Source organism: Ailuropoda melanoleuca, chromosome 8 (assembly GCF_002007445.2).
Source record: "Ailuropoda melanoleuca isolate Jingjing chromosome 8, ASM200744v2, whole genome shotgun sequence".
In the NCBI taxonomy this organism is placed as follows: domain Eukaryota; kingdom Metazoa; phylum Chordata; class Mammalia; order Carnivora; family Ursidae; genus Ailuropoda; species Ailuropoda melanoleuca.
This window is the reverse complement of record NC_048225.1, coordinates 64117123-64139142: the sequence shown is the minus strand read 5'-3', so window position 1 is coordinate 64139142 and position 22020 is coordinate 64117123. Positions and strand designations below refer to the sequence as shown.

The 22020-nt window shown below is 51.4% G+C and overlaps 2 protein-coding genes across 3 annotated transcripts in view; one reads left to right on the top strand and one right to left on the bottom strand.

Moving 5' to 3' along the window:
• Window positions 1-21856, top strand: part of LBR (lamin B receptor) — a 22692-nt gene extending 836 nt beyond the window's left edge. Inside the window, exons 1-14 of one of the 2 annotated variants that reach the window (XM_019808810.2) lie at window positions 967-2811; window positions 3718-3896; window positions 5407-5610; window positions 7974-8057; window positions 8308-8500; window positions 9579-9775; window positions 10742-10796; window positions 12031-12222; window positions 12731-12834; window positions 13702-13827; window positions 16322-16490; window positions 17738-17818; window positions 17912-18034; window positions 18436-21856. In XM_019808810.2, the coding sequence (XP_019664369.1) occupies window positions 3732-3896; window positions 5407-5610; window positions 7974-8057; window positions 8308-8500; window positions 9579-9775; window positions 10742-10796; window positions 12031-12222; window positions 12731-12834; window positions 13702-13827; window positions 16322-16490; window positions 17738-17818; window positions 17912-18034; window positions 18436-18596 (1854 nt within the window). In that variant the 5' untranslated portion in view covers window positions 967-2811; window positions 3718-3731 and the 3' untranslated portion in view covers window positions 18597-21856. Of the gene's footprint in view, window positions 1-966; window positions 2812-3717; window positions 3897-5406; window positions 5611-7973; window positions 8058-8307; window positions 8501-9578; window positions 9776-10741; window positions 10797-12030; window positions 12223-12730; window positions 12835-13701; window positions 13828-16321; window positions 16491-17737; window positions 17819-17911; window positions 18035-18435 lie in introns of those variants that run through there. The other variant, XM_011235842.3, reaches the window with a different exon arrangement.
• Window positions 21612-22020, bottom strand: part of DNAH14 (dynein axonemal heavy chain 14) — a 363900-nt gene continuing 363491 nt past the window's right edge. The window contains exon 87 of the mRNA XM_034667630.1: window positions 21612-21827. Coding sequence (XP_034523521.1) covers window positions 21612-21827 — 216 coding nt within the window. The remainder of the gene's footprint in view (window positions 21828-22020) is intronic.

The following is a 22020-nucleotide window of genomic DNA, read 5'->3' as shown; positions in this document are numbered from 1 at the left end:
GACCGGGGACGCGGGGAGATGCTGGGACGACGGATTCGCTGACGGGGGGGACGCGGGAGCCCGGCGGGCGGGACGGGGGACTCGGGGAGATGCTGGGACGAGGGATGTGCTGACGGGGACGGGGGACTCGGGGACGCGGGAGCCCGATGGGAGGAACGGGGCACACGGGGGCCCGGTAGGCGGGACAGGGGACTCGCGGGGACGAGGGATGCGCTGACGGGGACGCGGGGGCCCGGCTGGCGGGACGGGGAACTCGCGGGGACGAGGGATGCACTGACAGGGACTGGGGACCGGGGGACGCGGGGACGAGAGATGCGCTGACTGGGACTGGGGACGCGGGGACGAGGGACGCGGGACGCGGGGACGAGGGATGCGCTGACGGGGACGAGGCGCGGCTGCCGTCCGCCCTCGCTGTCACCCGGCCCGGGACTCCCGCGCTCTGAAAGCGGATGGTGAAGAGGGCTGCGCGCGCTTGATCCTGTGTTTTCGCCGTTTAAGGCTTTTAAAAAAGTTCTCCTCGTGACACCGGTCCGCGGCCTCAAGGGGCACTTCTAAGGCCTGAGCGCGGAGGGCCTGGCCCGGGATGACTGCTCCGCCCGGCGGGGGCGCTCCGGACTTCCCCTCCTCCCCCCCCCCCCCCCCCCCCCCCCCCCAGCCGCGCAAGGGCCTCCGAGGCGCGCTCACCTGCGGCACCTGCCGCGCCAGCCTCCGCGCCGCGTGCGCGGGTGCCCGCCCTTCGTGGCCGCATTTGTGGCGGAGAGACCGGGCGGAGAGGGGCCGGGTGTGGACAGAGCACCGCAGCTCAGCTGGTGATGGAGAGCTGTCTGGGGAGGAGGGGGAAGAGTGAGCCGCAGGGGAGTGGATCTTACCTTGGCATTTTCAGATTACTTGGGTGGGCGGGCGGGCCGTCTGCCCGGGTCAGCCTGGGCGGTGGTGTTTCCTCAGCATCGTGCCGCTGGGGCAGGGGGCGGGGGCAGGGGGCAAGGCCAGGCGTTTGCCTTGCTGGCCTTGGGCCCTGGGCCCAGGTGCGCAAGGGAAGCCGGCAGACTTGCTTTGAGCCTCCCTTTGTCAGCTGTATTTGGACTGGTCTGGAAAAGTGAAAGTGACCAAAGACCCTTGTAATACTGTGGTCTCTGATGGGCAGCATTCTGTGGTGTTAATAAATAGTAACATATTGGAGCCCAAATGTGTGAGGATCCCTGTGCTAATTGACAAGGAAGTTAGCCAGCATGTGGCTTCATAGTGAAAACCCGGGTTGGTGGTATTCAGTAAACAGACTTTTCCTTTCCACTCTTGGCTGAAACATCCCCTCGAAGTGAGGCCTTTCCCTGTGGGTCTGGACTGCATCAGGTGGGGGCATCGCGGCAGTGAGGCTGGTGTGTCCCATCCTGGCTGATTCAGTCCTGCAGGAGATTCTGTTGGGAGGTGGCCATGCTCTCACAAGTGTGGGAGGAGCTTGGGCAAAGTGGAGGTGCTCATAATGTTGTGGTTTCATCTTTTGGATCATTTGTTGATGGTACCACAGTGGTCTCCTAGGGAGAGGGCTGGCTTGGGTTTTCTTCTTCAGCCACCATGGAAAACACCCCTGTGAAGTCCAAATTCTTGTCTTTTTTAAAAAATCAAGCTTAGCAACCCAACAGATATCTACCACGTATCTTAATTTGTGTAACCCAAAATATTTAATCGAAAGACGGCAGTAAATAAATGTTCAGAGAGGTACAGTATCTGCTCCAAGGGCTTTTTAAGAAATCATGTTTTCCAGTCTTTGAAGAGTTGTTTGAAACCTGAACGGCGTCTTCGTGTAGCATGATGCAGTTGTCTTCTTTCAACCCTGATAGACCAGCCTCAGAGCATCAGTCCCAGTAACAGCAGTGTGATTTTAGGGGGTCCAGGGAGAAGGAGGGGCACGAGAGAAGAAGGGCACATTTCCTTCCTCTTTCTCAGTATTTGGAGACTCTCGGACCTGAATGTTGAAACAGGCAAGGTTTGCTTTTGTCACCTTCCTTTTTGTCCCCCTCTCTGTGACCCAAGGTGTCCACTGCCCCCTGCTTGCCAAGGGCCCTCAGGTGCCGCCTCAGCCAGGTGTGACTTCAGCCCCAAAGCTTCTGGCTCCTCTGCCCCTTGTCGGATCCCACAGCCCTTCATTAGCCCGCGATGCTATCTCAGGTGGGCGCGGGCAGAGAGCACCCTCTCTGCTTGCGTGTGATGACTGACACCCTCTAATCACTGGATAAGTGGCTGGGTTTGCTTTCATCTACCAGCCCAGCTCATATCTTTCTAAACAAGTGAAGTTTGTGAAGTATTTTCTCAGGCAATTAACAGTGAAGAAATGTGCTTATGAAAGGTTTTCCCCTGGAGGGGTGGGGTAATGCCGCTGTGTCCTTCCTTAACTCTGGAGAGCTGCTGGGGTGCCCGCACGGCGTTGGACAGTCGGCTTTGGACAGCGGTGGGGTGAGGAGGCCTACTCACGGGTCCAGTCTAGCAGGGGTTCAGCTGGCCAGAGGAAGGTGACTGGGGAGCATTTCTCTGCGGGACTGTCTGCTGCTTAGACCGGGCCCCCAGCCTGTTCAGCTGCTGGTGCAGAAGGTGGGAAGCACTCGGTTTGGTCACGTGGCAGTGGGACTCTGCCGCTCGGTGTCCGGGGAAAGCTTGGGGCCCCGAGAGCTGGAAGCACCCAGTGCCCGTTGATAATTGAAGAAGGGTGGCCAGCAGGCCGCACCTAAGTGGTCATTCCTGCAGGCTGAGGGTGCTTTCTTGGAGCTGTTGAAACGCGGCTCTGGGACCATGTGGAAAAGAACGTTGTAGCCACAGGTGGGTGCCTGCTGCAGGCCTGGGGGCTGCGCTAGGATGAAGGCCAGGTGCATGCCCACCCATGTGTGGTTGGCAGACTTGCTTGGGGTGCATTTGGGATTTTAGCTGTAGGACTTGAAAACTTTATGAAAGCACCCCAAATTTGCTATTCGTTATGGGTTTGGAATTATTTTTCGCCTTGTTGGTGGGTTATAGTCATGTTAATTATACATCCTTGATTTTCCCAGATGGTTGGTTTCTTAGAGTCTGTTGTTTTTAATATAGGTAATGTGTTAAAAATTAGATACATTTTTAAAGGCTTTGTAAAACTATATGCAAATTGATTTATCTGTCTATTTAAAGTAAACTGTGTCCAATGTGGGACTTGAACTCACAACCCAGAGATGAAGAGTCACATGCTCTACCGGCTGAGCCACAGCCAGGTGCCCTGTATGTGAATTTATGAATCAGAAAATGCATCCTTTGTGACTGTGCCTTGTTGAATAGCAAGAAATCTGGTCACTCGGGTGATAGCATTTTGCAGAGTGCAAACCAGTTGGTGCCCTTCCGTCCTACTGCATCTTCACGTCGCTGGCGGGTGCCCCACTGGCGAGATCATCCTGCGTAAAGTGACTCCAGATGAGATAGGCCCTAGCAGAAAGAATAGCCTCTGTGCATCCCAGCTCTGCCGTTTCCTGCTGCCTATTTTTATGTCCTTGGAAAAAACAGTTAACATCTTTACACTTTGTTCTCACCTTTGGACTAAGGGGTCGGACATCCTCCCCCAAACCCGGGGGCCTTTCTGGTGCTAAAATCTTGGCCAGTTAAACACTTTGGAAAGTTGTATTTTAGTGTTCAGTCTGTGAAAAAAGACACATGTAAGTGTGTATACAGTGACTCCTTGTTTTTTTCTTTTAAACTATTCAGACTGATTTTTCAAAATGCCGAGTAGGAAATTCGCTGACGGGGAGGTGGTAAGAGGTCGGTGGCCTGGAAGTTCGCTTTACTATGAAGTCGAAATTCTGAGCCATGACAGCCACTCCCAGCTCTACACTGTCAAGTACAAAGACGGCACTGAACTTGAACTGAAGGAGAATGATATCAAGGTAAGTGCTCCTTGGCTTTGCTGGAGTCGGTTTACAGGCAGGGGAAAGAACTAGTGGTGTGTTTCTAGGTGTAGAGCGGTCAGTTCTGGCTGTGTGTGGAGGCGCGGGGCCGCTTTGCAGCTGCGGGTTGGGGAGGCTTGAGTACAGTGCCCTGTCCTGGTCCCAGAAGCTCCCAGTTCTGGGAGAAAACCTCCTTCTGTGGGTCATGTCCCTGGTGTCATGTGTTTGGCGAGGGAAGTTTGGCAGGTGGTGCTGGTGTGCACGGGGTTGAGGATGGAACTGAGTCTCAGGGAGGGCTTGCAGAGGACACCCGGGTCGGTGCTGAGGCCAAATGGGGAAAACTTGGGGAATGGAGGTTCATGGCTCTGGCTAGAGACTTGGGGCGGTGGGAGGAGGACACGGATGGTCAAGTGTGCGGTGGGCAAGGGCCAGATGGGGGTTAATGGGAGCAGAACCGGAGGGACTGGGACTTCATCCAGACCGCTGAGGATTTAACCAGGAGAGTGACGTTAATCAGATTTAGGTCTGGCCCAGGGCTTCTCAGCCTCCCTGGTGGGGGCCTGGGCTTTAAATGACCTGGTCCATGGTGTGGAAGTGCTTCTGTAAAATACCATAAATGCCTTACTGGGCACTTGGAAGAAAGATGTGCACAGTAAAAGCCCTAACTTTGTAGCGTTAGATTCAATAGGCATAAAATCACTATGAAATGCTATGAAGATTTCTACACATCTAGTTTCAATTTCATTTTTTGTTGTAGATCAGTAAGGAACAGTTCCTGAACCCATAGCCTCCGAACCACAGTTTGAGTACTCTCGCCTGGGGCTGGCAAAGCTTTTGAACAAAGGTGTTATGGGCCATAGTTTCTGCAGTGCGAGAGCAGCCGTAGGCAGTCTGGAAGTGAGTGGGTGTGGCTCTGTTCCAATAAAACTTTATGTGACACTGAAGTGAGAATTTCAAGTAATTCCCATGTGTCACAAAGTTTCATGTTTCTTTTGTTTTTGTTTGCAATCATTTACAAAATATTAGCTCCTGGGCCACAGAAAATCAGGTGGGAGAGAAGAGGGCGGAGCAAAAGAGCAAAATGTTGCTATTAAGTAACCCAGCCCCCCGCCCCCTTTCCAGATCTGCTGGGGCGTGATGTTGAGAGTGCACCTGGGGGACTAGGTTTCTTGTTACTGTGTGCAGTTTGCTTATCGCCTCATCTCAGTTTGACTCGGCGTCAGTGACAGCTGCTCTCGTGCGTGCTGTTGGCAAAGCGCACAGCTAGTTGGTTCAGACACAGCCATTCCGTGGCCGTACTTTCTGAGAAGAGTCAGGAGTGGAAAGGCCACTTGTGTCCCGTGGGAGGTGGGCCACTATTGCGGCATCTGGTTGGCCTGGTCCAGCGGGCCCTCAGCTGCCCTGGTGCCCGGGTGGTCATGGAGTCGATGGCACCAGGCACACCTTTGCACCCTCTTCTCATTCGGGTCCGTCTTGTGCTAAAGCTCTGTGCCTTCTTGTCCCTCTCTAGCCTTTAACTTCCTTTAGACAAAGGAAAAGTGGCTCAACTTCCAGCTCTCCCTCCAGACGCCGAGGGAGCAGGTCAAGGTCGCGCTCCAGATCCCCGGGTCGACCACCTAGAAGTTCCCGGCGATCCGCCTCTGCTTCGCACCAGGCCGACATTAAGGAAATGAGGAAGGAAGTATTGGAAGTAAAGTTGACTCCGCTGGTGTTGGTGCGTGTTCCCGGGCTCGCGGGAGGCCTTTACCCTTGTCTGGGGTTCGGTCTCAAACCGTCTTGCCCTTCATGTGCATGTTTACTCAGACTGTTTGTAGTGAGTCATACTCAAAGGCCCGGGAAGCATGGCATCCAAGGTGATGACTTTGGAAGATTATGTGAACAAGTGAAAGAATAGGAAGTATAATATTTTTAAATGCCAGTGGAAAAGAATGCTAAGTTACGAGAGTGCTATTTAACATCATTGTTCTAGAAAAAGCAGTGTTTAAATTTGATACAGAGGTAGATTGTAGGCTGAACTGGAAAAGTTTTATAGTTCATAGAAGTTCATGTATAAAATAAGGAAATGTAACTGTGTGTTACAAAAACATATCCTTGGTGTCTTGGCATCGTAACTTTAACAGAATTACTTTCTGAGTTGAAGCTTGGAAAGGTCAACGGACAGAACCTATAGGCCCATGTGCAAGGATATCTTAGATGATAGGCCAAATGGAAATGATTTTGAAGAAAAAGAATTGAATAAAGATGATCTTTTATTCTGTTCACTTAATATTATCTCTTTTGTGTGTAAAATACACACATAACCCTAAAAAACTGGATTCAGGTATACACTGTTCTGTAGTCAGATTTTTAAATTTTAAAGTATTAGGAAAAACGTGCATTATATTTTTGTACATCGGTTGCTGTATGGAATTGTTTGGCTACACCTTAAATCCTACAGTTGTCCTGTGATTGTTAATATCTGCTTCCTTATTGATGGTAGTAGGCATTTAGCTTTTTCTCTAAATTTTCACCGTTGTAAACAAATATTCTTACACAACATCTGATATCTCTTTAAGATCAGGGCTTAGAAGTGGAACTGCCAGGTCAGATGGGAGAGCAGATTTGAGGTCTTAATACCTGTGGCCAGATTGCCTCAAGGAGGTTTCTGCCAATATCTGTAATGTGTGAATGCCCATTTTCTCATTCTGAGAATTATAATAATTTTGTTTTGGTCAATTTGATTGCCAAAGACTGTCCGCTCACCGCTTTCCCTTGCCTTTTGATGAGCACTGGTGAGCTCGAACATTGTCTCTTAGCAGCTCTCTGGGCCAGTCGGGACTCAGGTTAAGAAACAGATGCTGCGTGCTACTTTCTGTCACTTTTTCATTTTTAGCATTTAGTGACCGTTCTGTGTTTACAGTCTGACCTTCTTACAGTCCCAGTGACCCGAGCCACAGACTGGCTGTGCTCCTCACCAGCAGAGCCCTGGGCCACCGTGTGTGCGCCTGGAATTGAGGGTGGTGTGTTGCACGGGAAGGACCCTGCTGTACTGCGTGTAGCTTTGACGGTCACATGGACACCTGATTGTGCAGTGACTTGCCTCCCTGTGTGCGCACCCTGTCCGTCTGTGGTCAGCGCAGGGTGGGGCTGGCCGAGCAGCTGTGGCACGGTGTCACAGGGGTTGCCTGGGATTATGTGGCGGATATCAGAGGAAAGGCGAGTGTGGTATTTACGTGGTTCCATCTGCTGCTGAGTGGCTGCTGGTGCTTTGGTGGACTTCAGTGTACGTTGACTGTTTGCACCGCTCAGTTTGACTCTGATCTGAGCGGTTTGACTCCGATCTGAGCTAGAACTTGACACTATCTCATTGCGGCCCTTTGCCAGAGGGCCTCCCAAGGACATTTTTAACTTGCTTTCCTCCTCCTGGTTTATTAGTGTTCTCATTTGTCAGTGATGCAGAAAGGAGCAAAGTGACAGATTTCAGCCAGGCATTGCCTGAAAAATCTTGCAAGCGAACACACTTCCCTGGTTCAGTCCGATGAGCAGTTCCTCTGCGGCCTAAAGAAGACGCAGGGTTGAGGAGAGGAACACAGGCAGGGGGCGCTTAGGGCTCCGGAGAAACCAGGCAGCGGGAATTCAGCAAGGAGGGGGTCTGCAGGTCACTGGAGGCACTAAGTACCCATCCTGTCTTAATTTCCCCTTGGTGGCTATTTTGGGGCAGTGAACGTCTCTCCTCCCCCTTTTTTTAACCACTCGATGAACTAATTGACCAATTTTTACTTTCTCTAACTCCTAGCATATGTTAGAGTGCCCGGCATTGAGCAATGACATTGTAACACTCAGTCTAATTATGTTTAAAAGAGAAAAGATCTCGTGTAGAGATCTATACTGTAAAATCCAATCTTTTCAAGACTGGAAAATTCTAATCAATTTTATTCCTTTTCCTTTTTAACAAAAGTATGCTGAAATCCCTTAGAATCGAAGCTGTGAGAATCTTTGTTTTATTGCTCGACTTCATAATAGCAAATTTTTGCCACCGTGGTCTTTTTAATAAGGTACGATTCTTATGTTTACAACGGCTTGTACTCTTCACCGTAGAAGCCATTTGGGAACAGCATCAGCAGATACAACGGGGAGCCTGAGCGCACAGAGAGGGATGGCCTGCCTCACAGAAACACCGAGGTACGGGCTGCCCTTCTCGTCTTCGGCACTTGACCTCTTGGTGAATGTGACTTTCCCTCGAGTCACAGTGAACACCATAACATTCTCTTACAGTCTTCTAAAATTCTGTTTTTAAATTAAGACTGAATATCATTTAACAAATTTATTCTTGTGAGTAAATGGCTGTATTAAGATGCTGAATCAGTTAATGTGATTAACATTAATGATAATTATTGACTGTAAACATTTCTCATTTTTATTTTTTAATTAGGAAAAATTCCATTTGTCGGAAGAAAGTAGTTATATATCTACACAGTATAGCCTTCGGCCAAGAAGAGAGGAGATCAAATTAAAAGACAGAGATTCTAAGGAAGAAAACGTTGCAACAAAAGGGTCTACATTGTTGAAAACCTCTGAAGGGCCAGCCACGCAGACCGAGGGCCTGGAGTTCGGGGGAGTCCCTGGTAGGCGGCAGCTCCGGGCTTAGCGTGGGGAGGGTGGTGGGGGTGAGCGCGGGTGGAGCAGTGCCGGGAAGGAAAGGCCTTCCTCTGAAGGAGTGGGAAGCAGGCCAGGGCCTGAGCCTGGGGTGGGGGAGAGGGGCTGGGGAGGAGCCTTCCAGGCAGAAGGAACAGCAGGTGCAAAGTCCTGCAGTGGGAGCATTTTTGAGGATCATTCTAGAGTGGGGACGGTGCGTGTGGCTGTACTTAAAACTTCCAGCAATCTCTGAGTAGCTTTGAACAAAGAAATGCAGAAGGTAAAGGGAAGGTTGGCGTGGGAGGTGTATGCGGAGGAGGGCGAACTAGTTAGGGACAGGAAAATGGACTAATGAGGCCCGAGGGGGCAGAGCCGAGCACAGCCGAGCCAGTGGGCAGAGGCCCTGTACAGGGATTGGGGTCAGGGTGTCTGCCCAACCTTCCTGGCGGTTTGGCTGCGAGCATCCAAGATCGGAAGTGTCCAGAGGCTTAGTGTTCTGAAGTGGGTAATAATTTGAAAGTGATGAAACTTCACGTAAAAGAAAATACTAGTAAAAGAAAATACTTTTGGCCAGCGGGTTCAAAATCCTACCTGGCTTACTTGCCATGTGTCCTGTGAGTTGTCCGTGTGTGGGCTGGCCGGGCTGTGGGCGGCGGTGTCCGGCCTCACTGTGTCTGCACACGCACTCCGTGAATGGGGTGCGGCCCTAAGTGCTGGAAACTTAGCACTAGAACGTTTGCTTTTTTACGATTAGGCTGGTAAGTTCTAGATGTTCCAATCTCTAGTTTTCTGGAATCTCAACATGTCTGCTCCCGTGGCTGCTGGATGTTAAATGCTTTAGAGCCTGGTCTGTGAGGTGGCGTTGGCCGTTGGGGCCGGGCCTCGGCTGATGGGCTGTCTCGGGGCCGTGGGCACTTGCCCACCGGGCACCACACGTAGCCGGGAGGACGGCACGTTGGCCATCGGTGTCAGACGGTTAGCCAGCCTCTGGTTCTGCCTTGACAAAGTGAAAACACTAGCTGAACTGCACTCAAGTGCGAGCCTTAGCTGGTCACTGGTCGTCCGCAGGTGTGTTTCTCATCATGCTTGGCCTGCCTGCCTTCCTCTTCCTGTTGCTGTTGATGTGCCAACAGAAGGAGCCCAGTCTTCTGAACTTCCCGCCTCCTTTGCCAGCTTTGCCTGATTTGTGGGAAACCAGAGTGTTTGGGGTCTACCTCCTCTGGTTTTTTCTTCAGGCCCTGTTCTACTTACTGCCAGTTGGGAAGGTAAGTTTCCGTTGGGAGGGCACGTGGTCGTGGGTCCCCTCCCCCCTTCAGCATTTTTAGGGTAAAGCTCTGCAGTAAAAACACATTCGGATTAACTTAGGTAAGCCTGCTTCAGACTAGATAACGTTTAATAAGCAAAGCAGTTTTACGGTTAAAGGTTTTGTAGATGTGCATGTACGTGTGTATTTTCACATATTTACAGGCTACAGCCAGCGCAGTCGTTAGGTAAGGATCCTACAGGGGTCGCTGGAAATCAGCCTGCGGGGGTCTGCTTACACTGTGGTCTCCACCAGGCCTGACCCTTCTCCTCGGTCCCCTTTCATAGCCAATGAAAGGGAAGCGGAGTCTAGCCCGAAACAGGACACCGCGTTAGTGCTTTCTGTCCATACGCATTGCAGCATCGCTGAATAGTCATTTTGGGGAGTAGAATGTGGCGGCCGTCCGGCGAGTGGACTTTTTATTTTCACTCATCCTGATGGAGGTGTTTCTTGAGTGTGTGTCGGGGGTACTGTGCGTGCCTACAGATGAACAGACGAGCGCTCCTGACCCAGAAGTGCTCACAGTCTCTTGGAGACAGAGAATGTGGGGAATGGCTGAGGGAGCGAGTGAGCGTGTATGAGGACAAGTCTGCAGGTGGCGGGTGGGCCGCGGAAAAGGACCTCAGCCACGTGGGACGACGGGCTTGTGCTCTGTCCCTGCAGACGTCGGAGCTGGAGGCGGACAAGATGAGGACAGTTTCCAAGTCCGCACAGGCCGCTGGTGCCCGCCGGGGGCGGGGGGGTGCACTGGCCCAGCAGCCTCGTGCCCTGAGCAGTTTCTCAGAGATGTACATGTCAGCGGACCCCTCAAGGTTCCCCACACGACGTGCCACTGACTGCCTGTGCTGTAGATGAGATATAGATGTTGATAGAGTGTTATGCTTTTTAAAGGTTTAAATTAAAAAAAAAATTTTTTTTTTCTTTCAAGGTTGTGGAAGGAGTGCCTCTTACTGATGGAAGAAGACTCAAGTATAGATTGAATGGTGATTTTTTTTTTTTAACACTCCGATTTGATGATCTCTCAGAGCCCGTGAGCGGTGTGCTCTTGCGTGTGTCCGAGCTGCTGGCTGCCGTGGGGACTGGTGCGCTCTTAGCTGTGTGCTCCACGTGCCAGGTGCAGTGACAGCCCCTCGGGTGCTCCTGCCGCCACCTGGTTTGATTTTCCTACTAGTACTTAAGGCTCATTGAAGTGATTGTACTTGTCTGTGTATTTTACCATCTGGGGTCACTGCCAGGCCCGGGAAGTCCCATTCTGCCTGGGCTTCCTGGCCACTCCTGCCCCGGGAGCCGAGGGCCGCCCTCCTTTTGCTGCACCTGCTGTGATTCTGCCGGGAACACTGTCCCCCCGAGTGTCTGATGGCAGCTGCTTCATCACTGTCACGTCTCTGCTCAGAGAAGCCCTCGGGTCCCTTTCTCTCCTTTTTTATATTTTCTCTTTTAATTATTATTTAAAAAAAAATTTTTTTTAAGATTTTTTAAAATTTATTCATTTGACAGAGATAGACAGCCAGTGAGAGAGGGAACACAAGCATGGGGAGTGGGAGAGGAAGAAGCAGGCTTCCAGCGGAGGAGCCCGATGTGGGACTCGATCCTGGAATGCCGGGATCACGCCCTGAGCCAAAAGCAGACGCCTAACGACTGCGCTACCCAGGAGCCCCTCAATTATTATTTTTAAAAGATTTTATTTATTTGAGAGATTGAGAGAGAGAGCGTGAGCGGGAGGGAGCAGCAGACGGAGCGGGACCATCTGAGCAGGGAGCCCGACACGGGACTCGATCCCATGACCCCAAGATCACGACCTGAGCCGAAATCGAGTTGGCAGCTTAGCCGACTGAGCCACCCAGGCACCCCTAGTTACAATTTTCAACTGCTAAGATTGCCCTAAAGACTTGAAAGGTGTGTTTGTCATAGTTCTGTTAATGGTTGGGTCTGAGGGTTAGGATTCTGTGAATTTTGAGATCCTTGTCAACTTTCTAATAGTGAATTTCTGTGTACCTTTCAGCTTTCTCTTAATTAAAAGCACATAGTAATGGTTCATAGTGCACAGGAATAGCTTCAGTATGTTAACATGCGAAAACCCGAGCGCACGCCGGGCTCTGTACGGAAGGTCACCTGCAGTGCCGGCGCGCCGCGCCTGATGAGGGGACGCTGCGCGTTGTATGGGGATGGACGCCTCATGCTGCCCGGGTTCACGTTTCTGTGTCGCCCTGTTTCTAGGGTTCTACGCTTTCCTGCTGAGCGCCGCGGCCGTCGGGGCGGCTGCGTACTGGGGCGTGGAGCTGCTGTACGTGTACCGGCACTTCCTGCAGCTGGCGCTGGCTGCCCTCGCCTTCGCCGCGGGCCTCAGCGCCTACCTGGCTGTGCGGGCTGCGGGGGCACCCCCGGCCGCCCTGGCCCCCGCCAGCTCCGGTGAGCAGCACGCCCCCGCCCTCCCGCTTGTCTACTCGGTTCTCTTCCTTTTTCAGTCACACCATGATGAGTAAGACCTTTTTTTGTCGTGACTTAATGTATAGGCACCAACGTTTTAGTAATGTCAGCATCACAATTTAGGACGATTTTCTCCTTTGGTCTCAAATAGTAAACATCCTTAAAAAGACCAAGCCAAGTCACGGAGATCACAAATCAGTTGATTCTGACCTAAAGTGTTCAAACATTTTAAGAAATGAAGTTGCTTATTTCAGAAAATTGTGAGTCTACATTTTAAAAAAGCTCCGGTTCCCTTAAAATCAGGGGCTCTGGCCCTCGAGGCCTCGCTGCTTCCAGATGCGTCCTCACGGCCCGTCCTCACTGGCACACCTGCCCGCGCTGCCATCTACTGGACCCCGAGGGGCTGCCTGGGACCCCGGACGGTAGACAGCAGTGCTTTTTGTAAGCCTCCCAATTGCCGTACTGTTTGCATAGAACTTTTCCTTTCCAGGAAATGCCATCTATGATTTCTTCATCGGCCGCGAACTTAATCCTCGGATTGGTACTTTTGATCTCAAATACTTTTGTGAATTGCGCCCAGGATTGATCGGATGGGTATGTTGTCATCTTCTCTTTAAATTTCAATTCAGGAGTACACATAAGTCTTGCATTTAGAAATAATTGTAGACCCCTTTGAGGAAGCTGTGGGTTTTTAGGAATAATTATAACTTTCCACAAATCTGTAGTTGAAGTATTTTGTTCCTGCAGATAGAGGCCACGGGGTTAAGATGCCCTGTCACGGGTTATGTTTTATTCTAATTATATCGTATATTTATGTAGGAACACGATAGTGTAGGTAAATTTACATAAGAAAAAATATATTCTTGTCATCTTTAAAAAGAAAACAAAACAAATTTTTACCTAATTTTAGACCTCGGGGGAGTTGCAAAAACAGAGACAGGATTCCCTTCTGCACCTCACTGGTCCCCCATGTGAACGTGGGGCACAACCACGTAGCCTCGAGGCCAGCAAATTACCGTTCTTACAGTATTACCAGCTAAACCCACAGGCCTTTTGAGTTTTCCCCCGTTTTCCACTGTTGGCCTTTTTCTGTCCTGGGACCCTCGCTGGGCAGGCCTCCAGTGCACATGGCTGTGACGCGGCTTTGTCTCCTGGAGTCTTTCCCTGGCTCTTGTGACCTTGCCACTTGCAGTGTGCTGGTCACATACCGTGTAGGGGGCCCGCTGTCTTCTCATGATTGGTGTAAGTGATGCATTTTTGACAAGGGTACCATGGAGGTGACTGTGTGTCATTCCTGGGGCGTCACACCTGGGTTCATGGTGTTGACATCTCGGCCCTGCAAGTCACTGCGTGGTCAGGTGGCCTCTGTGACTTTCTCAGCAGTGAGGTGACCGTCTCCCCTGGTGGTAGCGAAGGGTCTGGGGAGGCAGTCTGCGATGGTACTTGCCTCTTTTCTTTTAGGTGGTTGTGAACTTGGCGATGCTTTTGGCTGAGATGAAGATACAGAATCGAGCCACTCCATCCTTAGCGATGATTTTGGTGAACAGTTTCCAGCTCTTGTATGTGCTGGACGCGCTCTGGAACGAGGTAATTCAGTTTAGGAGCAGAGGCTTTGGGAGTCAGGCAGCTTCGAGTGCGGGCGGTGGCCTGCCTGCCCGCTCGGAGCCTCGGCCTCCCCCGCCCCGGGTGAGGGGGGTGCACCCCTCCCAGGCTGGTGAGGAGCAGGTGGGTGTCCGTCCACGGGGTGCCTTGTGCGGACATGGGGAGCGCTGACGCATGTAAGTGGGAATTTGCTGGTGCTTCTGTGTGTCTCAGCTGCTCCTTGGTGCGAGATATTTAAGATCTGTGGGTGGGACGGATTCATAAATAAATCTCAGTTTCTTAATTACTGTATCAAATGAAAGATGGATAGATTATCACTGAATTAGGATAGTGCTTTTTGGATTGTCAAGAGGCAGCTAGTTCTTACCTACTGGGAGATGTGTTTTATTGTTGGTGTTTGGAAATACACAGACTAGCTCTAGCCAGACGGATAGAGAGTCAGAAGTCCTGATAATCAAGGAAACCGGTTTAGGTCAAGCCGGGTTCCTAACCCGTGGCTTTCCTCACTCTGAGAAGCCATCCGTGTTTTCTGCTCCTTGAAGATGCTTGGTCTCAACTGAACACATTCCCCTTGAAAATAGTCTAGTCCTTAGGCTGGTTTCCCACCCATGTTACCAATTTCCTGGTGTCTTTGTAATCCATGCCTCCAGATGCCAAGCTGTTTCTCTGGTTTTAGAAACAGAACTGGCAGCCTGACATGATGGTGTCACAGAGCAAGTTTGCAGGACAGTCTGTCGGCATCTGGAGTCCGAGGCGGCTCCTGCGGCCCGGGGGGTTGGGGGGCCAGGCTGGCCGCCGAGCACGCTGTTGGGGTGACTTGGAAAGCCGAGGCTCGTCTCCCAGTAATCTTCCTTCTCTTCGGGAGGGCTGGGGCCTTTAGAGGTCAGGAAGCTACGAGTGCCAGGTCACGGCTCTGCGTGGAGCTCCTGCGGCCTCGCATGGTCTGCGTCTCCTCCTGGGGAGATGTGCTTTTGGAAGGAAACCCTGATGCCGGAAGTGTCCTGGGTCGTGCGGGCGCAGTCCCCTGCTGTCGGGTGACAAGTGGCTCCCCAGAGGCAGGTGGCTGGTAGCCTGAGCTGGACGAGGTTTCCCTATTGCTTCATCTCAGAGGCTTTCTTTTTTTAAACTTTCTGGTGGCTCGTCAGTGATTAGTAATTCATTCTAGTTTCTTCCCCCTTCCAGCTTTCTGACCCGCGGTGGTGGTCACTGTTGACGTGGCTGGAGAGACGTAGGTCCTGGACATGTGGCCATGTCTGCTGTCGGGGCCAGGAAGGGGCGCAGGGCGCTGTCAGGCAGGGCCGTCCCCGTGCGTGGGCAGCACCCGGCCTTTTGGAGCAGCAGGCTTGGACTTGGGCCACCTCGGGCCTCTGGCCACTGCCACGTGCCCTGCGGAGTCTGAGCCGCCACCTGACTAGGTCGGGTGACCGGAAGGAACCGACAAGAGCGATGAAACACCAGTGAGCGTTCCCTGGCATCTCTGTGGGGCGCTGCCCCGGGGGTTCCCTTGCTGCGCCGGCTCCCTCCAGTGCTCATTCCCTCGTCCCTGTGGTCCCTGGTGCGTGCTCAGGAATCACCTGCAGGGCTGAGACACCCCTTCTGTGTCCCGTGGTCTTTCTGGCAGAAAACGGTCTTTGGACCATGTTGTTTCTTTAGCCTGAGCCAGTGTTCCTTCCCAGGGCGCACACTTGCCGCTTTTCCTTCTCTGTAGATTCCCTGAGGGAATCTCAGGGCCTCCTGAGTTTTGACCTTGGTGACATCCAGAGTCTGGCCTGCATGTGCAGCGGGCGTGTGTGCTCGCTTGAGTACAGCCTAGATGGAGGAGGACGGCAGCACCTCGCCGTGCGGCCTGGCGGCCTGTGTGCCAGGCGGACGTGGAAAGGCAGACTGTGACCGGAAGGTAGATTGGCACATGTGGAGTAGACGCAGAGGCAGTTGGCGACATTGTTATTCCTCCCGCAAACCCTGAGAACACTTACTGCAGAGCAGGCGAGCAGTGTGCTGGGGGGACGAGGTGACAACTCGGGGTCCCTGCTTTTCCTCCTGTGGTCCACTGTGGGGAGTGGCAGGGCCAGTACGAGACATGCCGCATTCGCTTTAGCCTGCGAGCAGGTATGGCATCGAGAAGCACCTGGTCTGGTCTGGGGGGTGGGGGTAGCTTGGGGGGCTGTAGGCTGAGGTCGGGGAAAGGTGCTCTGGGCAGATGCAGGAGGAACCAGCGGTCTTTCCGAAATCTGTTATTTCCACATCGTGGAGAGAGCGGGTACGGTGACCGGAGATGGAGGCGGCAGAGTGACCAAGTGGGGGACACCTGCTGTGGAACCAGACCCTCCCCCCACCAAAACACTTTTGGTTGGTGTGCCCTCCCATAGCTTTGTAGGAATTTGACCAGAAAACAGTACTTTATTTGTATACCTGAAACATAGAAGCTGTCATCCCCCAAAGGTCTTTACAAATGGCTTTTCCCACTCTTTTCTCACAGGAAGCGTTGTTGACAACCATGGACATCACCCACGATGGGTTTGGATTCATGCTGGCTTTTGGAGACTTAGTGTGGGTTCCCTTTATCTACAGCTTTCAAGCCTTTTATCTCGTCAGCCATCCCAATGAAGTGTCCTGGCCCATGGCCTCTCTGATTATTGCTCTGAAACGTGAGTACCAACTTGAGTCTCTGTGCATTAGTGTCGTGTACCGAGGCCCGTCTCTGGCACCTACACGTTCTAATGTGCCCTTTTCAATGGCGTAATCAGCTCAGGTTTGCAGTAGTTTGTGATGGGTCAGAAACATAAAACCAATCTTGTGCTTGCAGAGAGCACGGATGCTTCGTCCTGTGGCTTTTTCTTTGCAGGGCCTGCTTTTTCAGGTGGGCACCTTGGAAAGCAGGAAGGTTGGTCCTGCCACGCTGGGCCCGCCTGCTCTCAGATGTGTGAGGCCTGCGCACGCCAGCGGGGGACTTAGAGCCCCAGGAAGGTCATGTTGAAGGCAGAGAGAACGTCTCTGGGGACCATCAGTCAGTGTTCACTCACTGGAGGCTAGGCTGTTTGATCTCAAGTGTGAGCTGGGGGGAAGTGTGGGGAGGGGGCGGGTGCAGCTTGGCGGGAGCCAGGGAGTGCCGCGGGCGGGCACGGAGGAGCGTCAGGGTGGCTCTTCTCCTAGGACACTGTGGATGCCCACACCCGAGGCAGTGTAGGAAAATCAGCATGAGCTTCAAATATAGCGAGTTTTGCTACACTAACTAGTGTCCGTGGCAAAAGAAGAAATTCCAGGTATTGATTAAAAGTAGGATTTAGTTTCATCACTGGTTTGGTTACCCATGCTCAGCATGCCTGGACGTCGCTCAGAACGCTGTGCGCGGAGTTTACGGGTCAGCGCCTAGCGCTGTCCGGAGGCTGGACGACGGGAGGCAGGGGTACGTGAGGGCCTGTTAGACATTTGAAATCGGAAATAGCTTGCGGGCTCACGGTGGGATCTGCGGGCATTTCTGCGCAGGTCATCCCGGTGCTGGCTCGGAGCTGTGGTTTTGAGTCCTGCAGTGTCCGTGTCCGGCTCGTAGGTGCTAGAGGACGGGACGTGCCCTGTGTTCAGTTCTGCCGGATGCCAGGCTTGGTGGGATCACAGCCCGGGCTGTATTCGGTTTTATTTGTGGATGTAACTGTACTGGTTGGTTTTGCATCCCCCCACCCCCCGCCCCGGTGGATGGTGAAATTTCAAGATCGTTATTTTATTTTGACATTCTGAGATTGAGTTCTTAAGAACAGTTCAAAACCTCTCAACGTATTCCATCCTTTGGAAGTTTCCTCAGAGCATAGAAATCATTTCTAAGTGAAATTACAAATGTTCTTAAATATTTCATTATATCGATCTAAATTATTAACATGAAAGTTTTAAAAAATTACAGTTTGTGGATATGTAATCTTCCGATGTGCAAATTCTCAGAAAAATGCATTCCGGAAAAATCCCAGTGATCCAAAGCTTGCACGTAAGTATTGGTTTATATTATGTGCGTCACATAAAGATTTTGTGTCTCTGTTTGTGTAGAGGTCATTATAAATATATTTTTATTTTCATCTAGATCTAAAAACCATCCATACTTCCACCGGAAAAAATCTTCTAGTTTCTGGATGGTGGGGCTTCGTTCGTCACCCCAATTACTTGGGTGATCTCATCATGGCCCTGGCGTGGTCCCTCCCCTGTGGTGAGCACCGCATGGGGGAGCCGTATTGGGGGCGGCGGGCAGAGTCGGGGGGTCGCACTCCCCTTGGCGGAAGCAGCTCCCACACTTGCCAATGTGCCTGATGGCTTTCTTAGCCGAGTGAGGGGAGTGAAGTTAGCGTGGAGTCGAGGACTCCATGAAGGCCAGGAGAGGACGGGCGTGTGGGAGGGTGCAGTTGTCCCTGTCCCCTGGAGAGCCCGTCACGCAGACGCCACCTCCACCTTCTGCCACGTGCCGGTGCGGGGAGGGAGCTTTCCCCGTCCTAGGGAAAAGGGGAGCAACCTAGGGAAGAAGGTTCACTTGGGAGGATTGGGGGAAAAACAGGGAAGGCGCTGTGTTGGGATCATGAAGACCCCTCATGCGTCTGCTGTCGCGTTCCGCAGGTTTTAAGCACGTTCTGCCCTATTTCTATGTGATCTACTTCGCCGTGCTGCTGGTCCACCGCGAGGCGCGTGATGAGCGCCACTGCCGGAGGAAGTACGGGCTGGCCTGGGAGCAGTACCGCCAGCGCGTGCCCTACCGCATCGTGCCGTTCGTCTACTAGCGCGGCCGCCTCGCCGGGGCGCTGCCGGGCTCTCACTTTACCAGTCAGGACTATGGAGCCAAGTGGTCCAATTAACCTCGCCAGGTTTGTTATTAAACCACAACAGCTCACAGGAGGAAACAGGTAAAGGTGTGAGGATTTGCTCTAATGGGAAATGGTCAATTCTTAAAGTCTTGTAAATGCACTGAAAATACCATTGGAAAGTCATCAAAACCCAGACACCAAATTGTGATTTTGTCAGTGGTATTTCTTATGTGAAACCAACTGTGACCTTTGAAGCACGTTTATGTTTCCTTATATTTAGAGAAGAGAATTTTCATCCATTTTCTTTTGAACTAAATCATTTCCTAGTTAAGTGATTTGTACGTAGACCCTGGCCCTGCATTAACTGCTCTCTGTGAAGAGAGGGGGGAGATTGTTAGCAGCCGTGGATGAAGGAAGATCGTCAGGGGTAGTTCGCTTACCCTTAGCTTCTAGAACCGCATTTGAAAATGTAAATACGTAGCTTTCATGTAATATATGGGAACTTCAGATTTTTCTGTACAGTATTTTGAATGTGAAATAGGACTAAGTATCTTTTTAATGAAAACATTTGCAGTATTTTAAATTAAGTTTTATAAAGTAATACATGTCAATTAAAAATTGCAGAACAATTAGAATTCATTTAACGTTGTATAAAGATGCTGTTAAAACGTAGGAAGGGTATTTTTCTTAATCCAGAGTTTGTGAATTTGGCTTCGCTACCTCAACCGCGGCCGTTCGTTTGCCTTTATAAACTGTTGCTGATAAAAAAAAAAATAGAATATATATTTTTGCAGTAACATCACTATTTAAGCATTTTTACACAGATTGGTGTTTGAAAACTTGCCATTTCAGGCTGATATTTTTGTATTTTTTTTTTACTTTTTTTTTTTTTTTTAAATAAAACTGTAGTTTTGCTACTGTTGAGGTCATGCCGTTCATACTGTATTTTGTGCATCCCTTAGAGTCCCAGAATGCTGCTCCCGGTAAAGGAGGGTGGCGTTCATCTAAGAGCAGGAGTTCAAAACCATTTCTCTATTTTGGTTTAATACATGTGTGTAGGGTCGCTCTAGCTATTAAGTTCTAGTTGAGAGAGTCTTGTCCTAGAATGGAACAGTAGCGAATTCACTAAAATTTTGTGTTCAAAATTAAATTGTTCTCAGTATCTTAAATATAGGGAAATCTAGTAAATATAGTGTGTATGTTTGGGTTTTTAAGGGTGCATTTTACATACGAGACACTTGGGTGTGACACCCGTTCTGGGTGGCCGCTGGACGGTGTGGACCGGGCTCCGTCAGTGTGATCACCAAGTCGGCTTGCTCTTGAAACCTTGTTTAGGGGAATTTGTCCGTGTCTTCTTCTCACTGATGGAAGCAGGCAGTTTTTTGATTACGCTTTTCTCCTGGTGTTGGAAAGAGGGTCTCCGCGTGTTCTGTGCTTGACTGACCAAGGAAGCTGTGGGTCAGGAAGGAGGACATTTCATTTTTTCTCTGGTAATGAGAAGAGAGCTTTTACCAGCATAGTGTTGCCGTTTCTGGATGTCAGCTATGATTTGTTGTTCATTTTGTTTTTGACACATTTGACAAGTTTAATGATGAAGTTTTAAGTTGGAAATAAAGTTGAAAATAAAGATGTTGACCTTTGCACTTGAGAGCCTCTTTTCCCCACTCTGACTCTGGAGTTGTTGGCTCTAACCCAGGAGCCTGGAGGTGACCACCGCCATCCTCCTGGGCCACAGGGGATCCAAAAGGCGTCCTGGGCCCACGGCTCTTGGCACTGAGGCTCGCCGAAGGTTGGAACTTGAAGGGCTAAGTTGAGGGGCCCAGATTGTGGCCATGTATTTAGTCCTCATTTGAGAAAATAGAGAAACGATCAGAACCATTCACAGTCGGGGCTACGCTCACGAGCTTGTATGAGCCACGCAAGTGTCTAAGTGCGTGGAGAGACCGAGCACGTCTGTGACGTGTTTGTGTGTCTGTGAGAGGAGGCCAGAGGCTCACCTTGGTCTCTGCCCCTGGACTGTGGGGAGAAAAGGCCCCGGCTCCAGAGCTCATGGTCTGTTAGCAAATTGTGTCTAATTCCAAAAGCTACTTCAGCAAGTGAGTTGGACCAAATATTTTCATTTCTAACCGACAGGAACTAGGATCTCATTCTTTTCAGCAGTGCTGCGTGTAATTAGCTTATGTGGTTTTGGATGGTTACCTTCAGACCAAGTTCCTAGATGACACCATGGATCTGGGTGTGGGCCCCGCACTGCATGCTTGCCCAGAGACAGCGGGCTGTGGGTCAGTCTGCACGCGCGGGGGGCGTGTCTGCCGACATGCCTGCTGCTGAGGGAGGGTGGCCGCAGATGTGGCTCCGGGCCGTCCTCCAGGCGGAGTGAGCTCGGGTGAGACTTGTCGCGCTGAGCACCAGCTTCCGTCCAGAGCAGTGCCGCTGCCACCACCCCACGGCACAGGCTGGCCTGCGGATCGGATCGCCGTTCCGACTCGCGCTCCACCCCGTGCTCGGTACTAGAGACCCTGCTGGCGGAAACACATTTTGGTAGTGACCGAACGTGCTCCCCGCTCGCGATTGGGGTGCCAGTGGGATGAGGTCTGGTGACGTCCCAGAACCCCTTAAGAGAAGATCTGCGTGTGTCTCAGAAGCCTTCGGTCAGGCCAGCGGGGTCGCATTCTGGGCTCTGTGCAGCCCGGGAACGAGTTCCCGAGAACTAGCCCCCGTGTAGACTGGATGGCTGGTGACCGCAGAGATCGCTGTTGCCGGCGTGCACGCTCGGGAAAGGGAGACCTCACCTGGGACGGTGCACGTGGGTCCTGTGTGCGGAGAACGGAGCGGCTGGCAGATCCCCCTGCAAGTGCGGGGGGCGACCAACTGCACCTGGCCGATCTGGCCAGACACGGATGTCTCCGTGAAGGGTGTTGGCTACACGTCACGGTCTCACAACACGTCAGTCTGGCTCAAGTCAGACATGAAATGGTTTGGTACATACGTTTATTTCTCATTCTTCTCACACAGCAGTGCGACCTGCATTGTGATCCAGTGACTAGGGGGTCTCTTCGTGGGTAAATACACCGAGGTTAGAAAGTTTGAGGGTAAGCCAGTGGTTGTCAGAATTCCTGACCGCTCAGGTGTCTGATAGATGGGGCATTCAAACGTGTAGAGTTCGGAGTCTGTCTGCGCAGAAGCATCTGCTCTTTCAGTAGAAATCTAAAAAAAAAAAAAAAAAAAAAAAAAAATCCAGTAGTCACACTGCAAACCAGGAGCCCCCATCTTGCACTTGCTAGATTTGGGGGACGGTTGTAAATTGCACACATTTCTGTAGCTGCATATGCAGGTTACGCCGGACTCTGGAACTTTCTGACAGGACTGCACAGAACATACTTGAGAAGCAACACAGATG